The sequence below is a fragment of the Lepidothrix coronata genome, unplaced genomic scaffold (genome assembly GCF_001604755.1).
Source record: "Lepidothrix coronata isolate B3197 unplaced genomic scaffold, Lepidothrix_coronata-1.0 Scaffold192, whole genome shotgun sequence".
Lineage (NCBI taxonomy): Eukaryota > Metazoa > Chordata > Aves > Passeriformes > Pipridae > Lepidothrix > Lepidothrix coronata.
The window spans coordinates 708,888-723,649 of record NW_016690372.1 but is presented as its reverse complement, the minus strand read 5'-3'; the positions used below and the strand labels follow the sequence as shown (position 1 = coordinate 723,649).

Here is a 14,762-nt window from a genome sequence, read left to right as displayed (position 1 = left end):
GATTTAACTAGTCTAGCAGTGAATGTGATTACTATCTTGGACTGACTCTTCTAAAGCCATCTTTGAACCTTTGACTCTGTCTCAGAGGTGGCTACTTTACCAGAAGTATTCCTACCCGAACACAGTGGCACATGTCTACAGGCACAGATGTGTCTGTCCAGATGCACAGAAATGGAGATTTCTGGGCAGGACACCTGAACACCCTAGTAAATAAAGCAAGGGCTAGCTTTAAAACCTAGTACTGAACATTACTTTTTGGTTGTTCCTAGACTAAATCAGCAACTGCCCCAGCTCAAGAGGAACCTAGTCCCCAGGGCTTCCTCAGCCTGCCTGGTTCTGAGGCACCAGATGGAAGAATACAGCGGAGTTCCATTCAGAGACACCTTTCCCTCAAGTATGTAAACAGGGTAGCCCCCACATATGTAAAAGAGTTTGCCTGGAACTCACTAAGACACTTCCCACATTGCCAAGTCCAGAGGAGTGTTTGCAAGACACCACCCATCACAGCAACTCCCTCACCACTGACTTAACTGACTAAATGAAGACACTGGCTTGACAGGTAAGATAATTTGAGCTACCCTCCAGCACATCCTTTTATCAGATATACTTTGGGGAGAATTTGATAAGGTCACTGGTTTAGCAGAGTAAATCTACAGCATTCAGTCCTGCTCTGAAGTTCCCACCTGGCCTGATACATGAAATATCTTTTGCACACCACACTACTCTCTTCACTCCTGGTTTTACATCTCTGTACTCCTAATTTTGGGTCCTTCAAGATGGTGTTTCATCGCAAGCTGACTACAACAACCTTAGGAAAGGGAACAGAATCCACAATATGGATCTTATTAAGGACTCAAAGGGCAAATAAAACAACACTTGAGAAGTCCAGTTTGACATTGCAAGTACTGATATGTCTCTATCCCTAAAAGAAATTTTCAGGTATCTATTTTTCCTAGTCTCAGATAAGATCATTTCTATTCTCAAACCAGGGGTCTTCCTGTTCTTAAAACAGGTTAAAGTACTGACTACCTGTCAGCTCTACTGATTTTACAGGTGGCCCCCAACAACCATATGAACTGGCCAGTAGTTCAAGGCTACACAGTCCTTAATAAGAAAATATCCCGAATTAGGGCCTCATCCAAAGTCAGTGGGATCAGCCTTAAGTCACAGTGGCATCCTAAGCAATTTCTGCTTTTTGTTTCCTTCCCTCTTTACACAGACCTTCAAGCCTCTGAGAAATCCTGTGTTTGCATCCATTGGCACTGCTCACATCTAGGGTGGAAATCTAGGCAAATCAAACATGAGCTCTTCAGAGAAGATACCATCTCTTGCCATACCTCTTCACTTTGTACTGCTGAGTAATCGTTTTTGTTCATTTCACATTGGGACTCAAGGCGACATCCAAACATTAAATAAAACATGATTATTTCTCCACTTCCCATTTGTCCTTTTATAATGTTTCTTATGATGCAAATTCCTTGCAGCACTGCATTCTTCAAGGGCTTCCTAATGGTTTCCTCACTGCACCGGGTGGGATACTCTTCAGATACTCCTCTGGCTACTGTGTACCTCTTCGGTAGCTGTAAGGAAGCAAAGTGATGAGGTCCTCGGGGATTCAAATAAAAAGGGATAGCCCCACCTGGAGGAGAGATGGCTAAAAGCTCCCAAGGCACACAGTGTCACTCCTGCTGGGGAGCTGAGGGAGGCAGCTCAGCCATGCGGTGTGCCTGTCAACTCACACTCATGCTCCTGGAGCAAAGCACTTCAGGGACAAGAGTGCACAGCCAGGAAAAAAGGTACAATAAATGAGGCACTGCCTCTTTTCCCTCACTTCTCTCCTTCTTCCTCCTCCAAAAATGTCACAGTAGATGGCCCATTTCTCTGAATAAATCACTGCAGATGACTGAAGAACATCTTGTTTCATAGCACACATCCCAGAAAAAAAAGGACCTTCCTAATGCTACAAAATTAAAACTTAGTGATGCTGTGGCCAGAGCGTTCAGCTGACACCACTCTAGAAAGCACAAGGAGGAAAAGGAAGTGTCATATAATTATAAGACTTATTTTACAGCTTGTTATGTGTTTTCAGTGCAAAGCTTTTGTGCTTTATGTGTTGGCAGGAAGTTTGCTAGACAGCAGTGCTCAAAATGTAGAGTAATCAAGCCACCAGCTGGCCCTGCTAGTAGCTTTTTTAGACGGCATTAGTGTTGACCATGCCTTTTAGATGAAGAGACATCCTGGGGAGCACATAATAGGGCAACCAAACATGATCAGCTCAGGGACTGTGGATGGGCTCTGAAGCTCTTCACCTCTCTATTACTGGTTCCATTTAGTTTGGTGACAGAAAGTCACTGCCACCTAATGGTTATTCCATGTCTCATAGGGAAGTCTATTTGCTTCTCACCTCGGTTCACCACCAGCTGAAACAAGCAATGAGAGCCACCACTGCACACACTGGCTGTGGTGTAGAATAGCCCACAGTCCCCATTCAAAGCTGCCTTTTTGAAGGAACGCCATGGAGAGTTCCTGGCGACTTCTCTCTGCAGATGCAGTCCACCTCCATCAGGAAGAAACTATTTTAGGACATCACTTACTATTTAAGGCACACGGTGTTACTGAATCATGAGGGAAGTCCAAAGACACAGGCTATTTCATTGGTTTGAACTATTCAGAAACTGTAGATTATTTTTGAAAAACACACACATGTAACCCACTTCTGTTCTTTCCAGGATCCATCACTTGGGCAACTTCACTGTGAGACAAAACTCATTCTCAAAACACCCACTCCACTGTGAGAAGAAAACATAACAAATGCCAGGAATAGCCTCCAAGGAACAAGAAATTGTATCTGTATAATGATGGCAGAAGGTCATGCTTTCCAAATATTTGCCCAGGTACTGACAGCCTGATAACCTTAAGTTTGAATGAGGAGAACATCCTCATTCTGCTCTCGAAAGGAGGATATTTAATTAACTTCCCCAAATGGCTTTTCCCTGACAAAGCAATTCTGTAGCCAACAGTTAATTCAAGAATGGATTCCCACTGTCTCATGAGACACTTTGATCACAGATCCTTTTTCTCCTTGCTATCTTCTCTCCATTAAAAAAAACCCCACCTGTATCCACACTCAAAGCAGTAACCTTTTGTCTTACAGAAGAAAATGACACAAAAATGCCCTGCTCAAGATTTTCAACTGTGGCCACTTGTGCCAAAATCTGCAAGACAACTGACTCATTGCAATCCTGTTACTACATTGACAACAACTCAGAATCCCTTAAGCAAACTGCACATTGTGACACACCTCCTGACTGATAGCAGAATCAACAGAAATTGATGCCAGCAATGTAGGAGGCGTCAGCCAAGACATCCAGATGCTACGATGAGAGGCATGCTGGAAGTGTCACAAGGTAGCCTGACTTGAGACTGGGTAGACAAACACTCAGAAAAGCCAACACTCAAGGACACAGAAGAACATCTGAGAAATGTAGCCTTCTACAAAACAAAATCATTTGCTGAGAAAGCAATAGTTAAGGAAATGGCATGGAGCAGGCTGCCCTCCTTTCTCCTCTGACTCAGTGCAAGCAGGGGCAGAAATTAAAAGAAATGCCCAAGCTTACATGTGGCAAAGATGTCCAGAATCATTTAATGAAACAGACATGAACTGAAGAAAGTTCATATCTCTCCTAATGCTCCTGACACTAGACCTACAGACATAAGATGTCTTGGGGCCAACCACAGCTACCACTGGCCTTGACATCAGTACACTGGCATTATCATCATATGCAGGAAAAGGGCACATACCCCAGGAAGGATCTTTAACTTAGGAGAAAGATCAAGTTTCCTATGTGGTCCAGCCACCAGTGGTGAGATGAAGCAACCACTGGGAAGGACATAAAGCCTGAGCACTTAAGCACATTCATTCCTGCAACAGACAGGAATGGAAAAGAGAAGACATTTTTTTCTCTTGGCAGTTGCTGAGGAAAGGCTGTGAGTGCCATCAGCTAACTGGATTCTTTTATCTCCTGGTTGACAGGAGAATCAACCTCAGGACACATGGTGAATTCCCATCAACTGCTCCCTGCCTTATGGTAAACAGTAAAACACCCCCAATCTGCTGGCCATAAAAAAGTGCTGAGAACTGAGGGGCTGAGACTATAAGCATCGAATGTGGTCCATGAGGGACAGAAAGATATAGTAAGATTGAAGATAATTCCTTGGAGCTAATCAGAAACCTGGCTAAAAGTCCATGGGGAACCCATTTTCTTCTTAATCTGTTTTGCATTTAATTGCTTCCTAATGACTATGTCCCTGTTTGGCCCCAATAGGTTGAGAGACTGGTGCTGCCATTGAAGCTTCCCGTCTCTCATCTGAGGCCATGGGTAATTTACAGACTCCAATTTAATGGCTTGCTGGGAATCCATGGAGAGCAAGTTAAGCATTATTTGCACTGGAGCAGCACCCAGCAGTACCTACTGAGTACCAGGAGGAGATCCACAGAAAAAAAGTGTTTTGCCACTCCCAGCTGCAAACTCCCATCTCAGACACATATGGAGCTTCATCGCCTCACCAGAGACAGAGGCACAGCAGCCGCATTCAGACCTTTTGGCACTATCTGCAGTCCCTGGCCACCCTATCACACACACACACACACACCCTGCCTCACAGAATCTCTCTTCTAGCACAGCACCAAAACTGATTCTGGAAATCAGTAGCCAATTCATACACATGCTGAAAAGAAAATTCCAAACTCTCAGTTTATGAAGAGGACGTTAAACTGGCCCCACTGGAAGGACAGAAAGCAAAGAGAGTATGATGAATGGCTGACAGCAACAGAGAACTATCCAGGGCAGAAGTTAGTAGAAGCAACATCTGGATAAGTTTCCTTAATACACAACACTTACTTGGGAAGGGAATTCACATCTTCTTGGCCCCATCCAGTTAGTAATCTTTAGTAACAATTCCAATGGGGCAACTTCTTAAAAGTGATTCTGAGCTAGTACAAGACCACAAACTCCCACAGAGAGTTAAAAGAGCTGCAAGATGGTAAAGATGTGGTTGCCATTCACTTAGAACTGCACTGAGATAAAGGGTTTGGTGTGCAATTGTCCAGGCCCAAAAAAATCTCCCATGACAAACTGATGCTTCACTAGTACAAGCTCTACAGGGATGTTGCTGAGGAACCCAGAAGTGCTGTCACTGCCAGGCTCAGTGGTGGCACTCCATAACACCTGCCAACAGCAGGACAGGCCTCCACTGGCCAACAAGTTTTACTAACTCGTGCTATGTCTGTGCCTACTTCCTCTTATCTCCCAGGTCATGCCCCTTCATGCAGCCATAGGCTAGTGCTGGCCATGCCACACAGTCCTGTGCCATGCTGGCATGCTGTGCTTGCCGCTGGCTCTGCCACACACAGGGGCTGACTCAGCTAGTGTTGGCTGCCAACAGGGAGGGTGCAGCGCTGTGCAGCGCCAGGAAACAGGGCCCTTTCTGGCTGCCTGGGGCACAGACTGACGAACCATCAAAACCTGCATGACAGACGTTAACGAAGCTACGGGGAGACACAGCAAAAGGTCAGGAGTTTGCAATGGCTGCTGCAAACTCTGCCAAACGATAAGCTGTCCACAGCACTGATAACTCCATAACTTGGGTATCACTTAAGAAAGCTACAAGCAGCCCTTCTGCAAACCAGATTTCAAAGGAACAGGGGCAGAGACATGGGCAGAGGAACAGTGAAGCTCCAGACTCCCAAACATCTATCTCCATTTTATTCCAGGGCATCAGTGCCTCTCAGCTGGGATGGGGAGCTACAGCAGAACAGCTTAGCATCTTCAGGGAGGAGAGGATGAGAACAAGCTCAAGGAACCATTCTGCAAACTATTCCATATACACTAAGACCATACAGATGATGTGGATTTTCTGCCAGAGGAATACTAAACCATACTGGAGACCAATGTCACTGATTTCTACTTTACCCAACACTGTTTCCAGCTTTACAGTCCCTCCAATCTGAGAATCCCTGGAGAGCACCACTCCATGCATTATGACCACATCAGTGGCCTAAATCCTACACACATTAATAAGAAAAATGAGGTTAAAGACCTTAATTTAAACATACTATGCAGACTGGCCTAATTTGGCATAAGCCATATTTCCCACTCCAAGGAGGCCTGAAGCTGGAATAGCAGAGAAACCCTGGCTACATACACCACATGCACTCAGCTAAAACTAGGTGTCATTCACAGCTCAAGGTACTAGAGGGCTGTAAGCTGGAATAAAGGTGCAGCACAAGACTTGAGAAGAGCAACAAGGGTGCTTATCTTCCTTCTCACTAGAAATGTTTTTTCTAATGTTAATTACATTAGAATGTTATTTTCTAATGTTAATTACTGATATCAAAACACAACAATGTGTTTTTCACTGAGATGTACACTTCTTCACACAATTCTCATTTCCTTAGAGATCTGCAAGTCTGATTGATCCCTATTATTTCCCTTTCAACACACACCTCCTACTTAAATCCCTCAGCTTTCATGTTATGGCCACTACCAAGCAATAAGCAGGATAAGAAAGCACTGCCAGGCCACTCTCAGCACTGACCTCCACATAACCAGTCTGGGCAGCACCGAACCAGTGGAAGAGTCCAAGTGCATCTTACCCCACACACCAAGTACTTGAATCTCTACTGGACATAAGTGAGCACTGGTTGCATGGGGCTACTTTTGCTAAGGGGCCTTCAGCATTGGCAATGCAGGTCCTGCAAGAAGCTTATCTAATATGGAGCTGTTATCTAATGTTGCTGTTAACAATTTGGTAGAAAGCATATTGAATTATTAAGCTGACAGCTTTACAGCAATGGCTTTGGCAACACACCTGTGCCTTGCAGTTTCCAAGGAACACAGTTCAGTGCTATTACCTACCTGTGATTTGAGGAATTCATACTCCTCTGTTCCATATGGGACACTTCGAAGAGAGGTGAGGTAGTCATAGGTGATAACTGCCGTCTGCAAATGAAACCAAAAATGTTGAGCAAGCTCTGCAGCTATCAAAACAGTAAGACATCTGTTAAGGAGAATGTATGTAGCTTAGGCTTCAAAGTTTAGGCTCCACAGTGAAGCCTATGGTAACAGACTCATTATTAAATTAAATGAAAATATTTCAATTTCAATTAATGTTTATAAAAAATGGTGCAGGAGCCTCACTGATATGTAGCTATTAAAAATAAGCAACCCTTGGCACTCCTATACTATCTTCTATTCGAGGAGCTCAAAGCATTCTCCTAATCTCTGCACAGCATCTTGCACAGCAGACTCCATTCTCAGTCAGCCATCCGGGGCTTCCACAATAAGGTCTGCTGCTAGTAACAGAGGCCATGCAGACCCTGTTTGTGCCCCATCAGTTATCCCACACTGCATCTTCACACCTCCAACCAGCCTAACCACCTCACTCTGGGTAGATGCCTCAGCAAGGAACAGAATGACTGAAGACAAGCTCACAGTTCAGCACAAGCAGCAGTACTTTTGGGGTTATTCAACTGCACAGAGGACCACAGGGCCAAAGGGTCAGATATCCAATTACAAAACCACCATATGAGTATCCAGCTAAAGCTTGTTAGCTAGACACAGCCACAGACAATGAAATTAGATTCCTAAGCGCCTCAATGATTTCTGAAAACACATCTAGGGTATTCCACAATTCCTATGACTAAGGTTCCTCTCTCCATAGTCAAAACACCCGTGAATGGAAGTGAAGCATACAGGTCGTGTTTGGAGGGAGAGAAAGGAATGTACACCTGAAGGAGCCTGTCCACTAACCTGCCATTTGAACTTCAAGATCCTTGCCATGAAGAACCACTTGCGTAACTTCCATCAAAAGCCATTTTTCCTAAAATCTCCTGGCTGAAAGGGTAGCATCCCATTCTGGAACAGGATACTAGCCCCACCTTTCATCAAAAACATGCCCAGGAAGGGCATAAAGTACAGTTGATGTATCATGAAAACCAGGGAGGCAAGGGAATCAAACTTGCTTTGAGACAAAGCCAGTGGAACTGATAATAGGGAAACACTCAAAAACTCAGAAAAGCATCCAAGAGGGGACTAAGCTGGGAATCAGTTAAAAACACACTCCTTTCTTGCGGAGGTTAGGTTTCTCATGTTTCCTGTTTTCCAAATTGTAAACTGAGCACAGCAATTTTTTTTCCTGGTTTTTCAGGCTGTCTTGCCCCTGGTGAACTCAGGAGCTGTACAGCTACATAGAGACCATTCAGAAGAAAAATTTTTCAAAGTATCTTCACAACCTCAAAGAAAACTTTGAAGTGGAGGGAGGTTCAAATCAGCCTTGCATGAAGACTTGAGTTGGTTCTTATTTTATCTCTGGTCCACGAGGGTAATTATCACCTCCAACTTGAAAAGAATCAGCTAACAGATTGGCCTGTATTACAGAGGAAGAGGGAATTAATTAAACGGTTGCTAATTACATCATAATCTTAAACACTAAATTAATATTATGATGATCCTGATGATAGGCAACTCTGACATTGCCAAATCCCTGCCAGTGCCTAAGATGTATTCCAGTTACTGCACAGAATGTTCCTTCCACATAACCAAAACAACTGGGATGCTCTCAAAGGAATATGGCAAATGCACAACAGCTCTGCCAGGTTTCTAATTTCACCAGAATATAGAAACTCTCTGCAGCATGATGCTGCCCACACCATGAACTTCACTCTCATCCACAATGAGTGCTGTCATTAACATTACAGTGTGAGACTGAGGCTTGGAGATACAAAAAGACCTACAAAGTCAACCAGACCCTCTCTTTACAAATGCCAGATTAATTATCTTGTATCCTGTCCAGTGTCAAATGTCCCAAAGACTTGGGCTTCGCTTTGTATCAATGAATTCTACACCATATGCTTCCACTGCTTCTAAACCTATCCTCAGATCTTACCAAGTCATGGTTCCCTCTGAATAGCTGTCTATCCATACATAACCAAGAGCCAGTTCTGTAAACTGAGGCTTAAAAAGAAATTTTCTGCTATGAGCTTCATCAAGTTTCTTATGGAGTCTGCAAAGAACTACTGAACCAGCATACTTAAAATACAAGCCAACTGAAATCTTTCTAATCAAACTCAGATGAAATCTGTCTGGAGTCTCATAGTTACAGGTCAAGCTTCTTAATCCTCGTGTGTTCTCATGGCTTCTCTTTTGTTTTGTTTTCTTTGCCATTCCATAGCTGGTTTTAAATTTTTGTGTCTGCTGCTACTGAACTTATTAGCTCTTAAGAATCACAGTCTCTTCATTACAATCTGCTTTTGCCTGGCTATGGTCCAATGACTAAATAAAGCATCCAAGTAAGAGGCCTGCACAGGTCTGGACTGAAGGACAGATACTTTAGGTCCATGTAGATGCCCCCAATATCCAATAACCAAAATCACTTGTTTGCTACCGAGTCTTATCTTTAATTTAAAAAACCAGCAGGCCCTAAGCTGAGCTTCTTAGTAGTAAACATGTCTGCTCTACTGGCTTCCCCTGGTCCATGGTTTAGGAAGGACAGTAGGTCAGGCTGCCTGTGCTCAGACGACAGCTGACCTCTGACTGTCCAACAAGGAGCAGGCCCCAAGCTGGGAAGGCAGAGGTCACTGGCACAGCAGGACTAAAGAATCTTTCAGAAACAACCCAACCATATGCAGTCGTGTACACCAGAGGAAACACAGAATTCAAAGAGAGACAGAACGTTCTTGTTTGAAAAGTACACAGACACAGATTTAAACTCATGCTGCCATCACCTGCAGAAGCCTGAGCACTAGTAACTTGTTTTTTTGGGGTCACTGCTCACAGCTATGGGTGCAGAACCCTCTAATGCACTCAAAAGCAGGGCCAGTGAAGCGCTTTACAGCCAGTGACTTGTGGTTTCCCTGAAGGCAGAGAACACGAAAGTCAAGCATGTCTGTAGATTTGCCAGCATCTAAAGCAAAGAATATCTCCTTTCCCCTACTTTTTATTCACCAGGAAAGTAATCTCTCACCATCACTCAAAACACAGACCAACTGCATAGCTTCATCACTGCATACTTCTCACTTATTTTTGTCTTAAACAAAAGATTGCCACAAAACAGTGGCTTCAGAAAGACTGAGAAACACTCGTCAAGCAGGTAGAACTCAAGGGCAGACTGGAGAGCTGAAAAGCCTGAACAGCAGATTCTCCTTCAGCCACAGTAAACTGTATTCCCTCTCCATGCCTCAATTTTCTGCACTTTAAAAGGGAAAGAGCTGCTCCCTGTTACCTGGCAGTGCTGCCTTATGGTTAGGGACAGAGCACAAAGCTTAGCACATATTAGGTAAGAAGGAAAGATTACAGTTTGTATTTCTGCCTTCACCCTTTCAAAATAAACATTCATTTTTCACAACAGTTCATGATGCTGCATGCACATGGTACCTGAGCCAACCCACAGAGCTTGTTTCTTATTGCATCTGCCCTCAGGAGCTGAATCCCTGTAAAACTCATTAATGAAGTGCTCAGAAGTCATAGAAAATGCAGACAGACAGCTGCTTACCACTGGGGGTCTGTAAATGATGGAGACTGTGGCCTGAAGTGACAGATGTATAATGCAACTGAGGTACAGGGAGACCGATACCCCCTCTAGAGTCTCTGCTCTCCGTGTTCCTGGCTGCTCATAGATTCATCAGTGAATATCCCCAAGGAGAAGGCAGAAGCCTATTTGGCTGGCAGTCTCCATTCCCAGGTTTTCTGAGAAATATCAGTAATCTGCTAGGCAGATTTACTTTAATAGCGTTTATTTTACAAATCTGGAAACCACTCCAACCTCAAGACTATGTCATCTCCCACCCTCACTTTACTCAAAACATCAGTCCTTCTCCCTCTAAATCTCTCATACTAAGGGTCATAGGGCAATGGCTACCATTGTTTATCAATACAACAACCAGGATCCCTAAAACAAAATGTTGCAAATTAAAACGCAGCATATGCAGAGAAGATGGTTTGAACTAAGTCACTGTTAAAGGTTGCAGGAGATGGGTGACTGGGTGACTGACCTTGAAAGGTTGCTGATGAAGACGTGGGCCCAAAGTGAGCCCTTGCTCTGAAGGTCCCAACCTATCCAGGGAAGCAGAGACAGCTCTCTGCAGTCTAGTAGCTCCATTTGTTTCTTTCCAAAATGTGGAAACAACAGCTCTATTCCTTACGTGCTTTCATGTCTCTTCTCCCCACCGTGTCAAGAACTTGAAGAGCTAGCTCCCTATGGACCTTCTGACTTCCAGAGCCAGTTGCCAACTAGAAATGCAGAGGGAATGCAAGAAATCGCAAATTCTTGTGAACTTCAATTCCCTTACCCATCTAGGAATCTTCCTGCACATTACTATGGTAAAACTTACTGTGGCAATGGCTCGGCCCACACGAACAATTCCAAAATCATTAGGATCCAGGAATTTGTTTCCATACATATAGATGCCAGAAGCAGCTGCTGTCAATGAGGCAAGTTTCAAAGCCCTTCGCGCCATGACTGCTGAACCCTGCCGAGACACAAAACAGCAACTGTAACATCTAATAAGAACTTAGTGATCTGATGCCTACAGCCCCAAAGGACCTGACAATCCAAGTTTTAATTGCTCCTTTCCTAATGACGCACTGCTAGCACTGCCCCCAGCCGAGAGCTCAAACAATCACCCAGCAACTGAAGGTAAGCCATTCGTTGCTATTCCAAACTCAACAGTGTCTACGGGACACAAATCCAGAAGTAACTCCCTGCTAGACCTGCATCCACAACTAAACATTTGTTCAGGGTCCCAAAAACTATTCAAGGAGAAACAACAGGTGGACAGAGAGAAGGCAGCATGAGATCACCAAAAGTCAGTTCTGATCCTAGCAATAGGCCCCTTCTTCAATGCAAATTTTTGAAAATACCACAGCATAAGCAGATTGCAAGGGGATAACAGAAGATATAAAAAGGCAGGGTTTAAAAAGAGCTCTTGCAACATGAAGAGCACCCAAAACTTGTTAGAAATTCTGCCAGGCTAGTTCTAAAAGCTCCTCACTGCTGACAAGGGGTGTAGGAAGAGGCCGGGAGGTTGTGTGTGACTCCAGCAGTCAGAGAGTTACACGTAATGCAGGGCATGGGGGACTTGATCAGAGCAGTCCAGCGAGACTTGTTTTCTCATAATCACTGTCCCATTCAAGTGCCAGTTCCTGCACAACAGACATCTGCAGGAATTAACAGCCTATTCCTGGCTCTGTCACAGGCCCAGCACAGGCCTGAAGTGAGACACTTCTCAATCACTTTCTCTCCTGGGAGACAAGGGTGGGGAATGAACACATTTCCTACATTAAGCACTTTGAATCACTGCATTCATTGTTTGCAGCACATAAAGTAGTGTAAACATGTAACTCTTACATGTTATATATATATACATATATATTACAATTATTTATGTCACCTTAAAGGATTCAGACATGAAAAAAAAAAAAACCAAATTACGTACGTTTTTCTTTTCTTTTCCCATGGGTGGTATTGGACAGAAAATATGGTTGACCATTCTTTCTGCTTGTACCACAAATCAAAAGGCACGGTCATCTACACTGCAAGCTCTCAAGAGCACCCTTGACAGAGTGCGAGCTTTTACCCCATCAAGATGGAGTCCTCTAATCCTCCCACTCCTAGACTTGATTGAGAAACTTTCCTACTTCTCATTGCGAAGCTTTAACAGGGTCAGTCTCGCTTCTGCTTTTTCTCTTGGAAGCCTTGTAACCAAAAAACATGTGGTGACACAGGTCAAGTCTTTCAAAAACAGTTCACAAGAACACAATCAGCGAAATAAGATAATATAACGCAAGAGACCTCTGTACACAAACCTTAGCCAAACTTTATTATTTCCTTCTATTTCTTTACAAGGCCTTTTCTGTGAGGCAGAAAAGCTGAGATATATTCTGTCGGTGCCTGTCAGAGCTGCCTGCAGCACCCCAGCTCTTTCCCCTGTCAGAATGGGTAGCTGACTGACCAGGACTCCTTTGAATCTATGATCAAACTCAAGAGAAAATAATCCTGGACCCTTCACTGCAGCCAACTGAACACACACTTCCCAAAAGAAAGCTGCCCTCCTCTCCTGCCTCACTGGAATTCTAGAAACTTTGGGGCTTTTTCCTGGAGGACCAATCTGGTTTGTACAGACATATCTCGTATCCTCCATCACCTTCAAAAATAACTTTTTGCAATGTGTTTTAATTAAACCATTTCTGCTCATTGTACGTTTCTGTAAAATTTAATTTCTTGAAAAGTGAAAGGTGCAATGACATTTTATTAACACACAAAATACGCCTTTTTCATTATTTTTTCCTTCGCTTTCTCAATTACTAAAAGAACATTTTATTGAAAGCAAGATGCAAGTCCATCTGTTCTTACATCTTATTTCTACCTGAAGGTATAATTTGCAGTTTGTGACATCACATCTATTGCCATACCCACCAGCTGTATGTCACAAACAGAAGATAGGAACTTTAGGTAGCAAATAAACAGGCAGAGCAGCTGAATCCTTCAGCAAGAAAGTTCCTGCTTTCATGCTTAATGCATTGTACCAATAAAAAGGGAATAATTAAACCCCCTCCAATATAAGGTACAGAAATGAAATTGTCAGAAATAAATTGTATTTCACAGTTTTGCATACGGTGTCGAGGAGCCTCTTCCATGTAAATGAGCCATTACGACACCCCTAGGGGTATCTTAAGGACCCTGTCAGCTGTGAAACACGCCTCGGGATGTCACTGCCTCCCGTTATTAAGCCCTGCGTTGATGGATCACCTCCAGCTTTTCTTTCACCTCCATGAGGTGGCACGTTTGACTTTCACACAACTTCGCACACGTGAGGCTCCCTTGCCTTCCAGCCGGGATTCTATTCCCGCCAGGGGCAGCCGGCACGGTGCCGGTTCCCTACGGGAACCCGAAGGTGACCCCACCGCCACCTGCCCCTGTCCGTGCCCTGTCCCGAGGCCGGGGGAGCGGCGGAGAGCGCCGACAGCCCCGAGGGCAGCGGGGTCCCGCACCCACCGCCGCCCAAAGCCCCGCACAGGCCGCATCCGCCGCCGCGCCCGGGGTGTGCCCGTGAAGGACACGAGCGCCGGCTGCTCTCGGTTCTCCTTCAGGCGCCCCGGGCCGGGCCGGGCCGGGCCTCCCGGAGCAGCGTCCGCGCCCCGCGCCGCTCCCGCTCGCACCAACAGCCCCAGCCCTGCCGAGCCCCGCGGCAGCCGGGACTCTGCCCGCGGGGCCGTGCCCGCGGGGGCAATCGCTGCTGGGCCTGGAGCCCCCGGCCCCGCGGAGGAGCCGAACCGGGCCGAGGCGGCAGCGCGGGCGGGCAGGGCCCGGACGCCCCCGCTCCGGCCGCTCTGCCGGCGCTCGGAGCGGCACTTACCGCCTCGCCGGCACTTCAACTCGCGCGCCCCGCGGCGCTCCCCCTCCGCCCCGCACACGGTACGGCCCGGCCCGCGCGGCACGCCGGGAAATGTAGTGTCCGGCCGCGGCCGCTCGGAGAGATGGGGGCGCGGCGAGACTGCGAGGGGCGGCCCCTGGGCGAGCCCACGGCGGAGCGGCGGGGGGAGCGCCAGGCCCCGGGCAGCGTTCACGCCTCCGCCCCGCCGCGAGGGAGCGCGCTGCTCACAGCCCCGCTCGCAGCGTTGTGACCTGCTCCAGTTCGGGAACAGCAGGGTATCGCAATCCCCGTCCGTCAGTGGGGCTCCCAGCCTGGCACAGCTACCCAGAAA

The 14,762-nt window shown here is 45.8% G+C and overlaps 1 protein-coding gene across 6 annotated transcripts in view; it reads right to left on the bottom strand.

The window, feature by feature from the left end:
- Window positions 1–14,482, bottom strand: part of ADCK1 (aarF domain containing kinase 1) — a 79,928-nt gene extending 65,446 nt beyond the window's left edge. Inside the window, exons 1-5 of one of the 6 annotated variants that reach the window (XM_017831528.1) lie at window positions 14,414–14,469; window positions 12,635–12,752; window positions 11,390–11,527; window positions 6,918–7,001; window positions 1,338–1,580 (exon numbers count right to left, since the gene is read on the bottom strand). In XM_017831528.1, the coding sequence (XP_017687017.1) occupies window positions 1,338–1,580; window positions 6,918–7,001; window positions 11,390–11,515 (453 nt within the window). In that variant the 5' untranslated portion in view covers window positions 11,516–11,527; window positions 12,635–12,752; window positions 14,414–14,469. Of the gene's footprint in view, window positions 1–1,337; window positions 1,581–6,917; window positions 7,002–11,389; window positions 11,528–12,634; window positions 12,753–13,672; window positions 13,757–13,806; window positions 13,952–14,413 lie in introns of those variants that run through there. The other 5 variants (XM_017831529.1, XM_017831530.1, XM_017831531.1 and 2 more) reach the window with 5 other exon arrangements.
- Window positions 14,483–14,762: the final 280 nt, after the last annotated feature.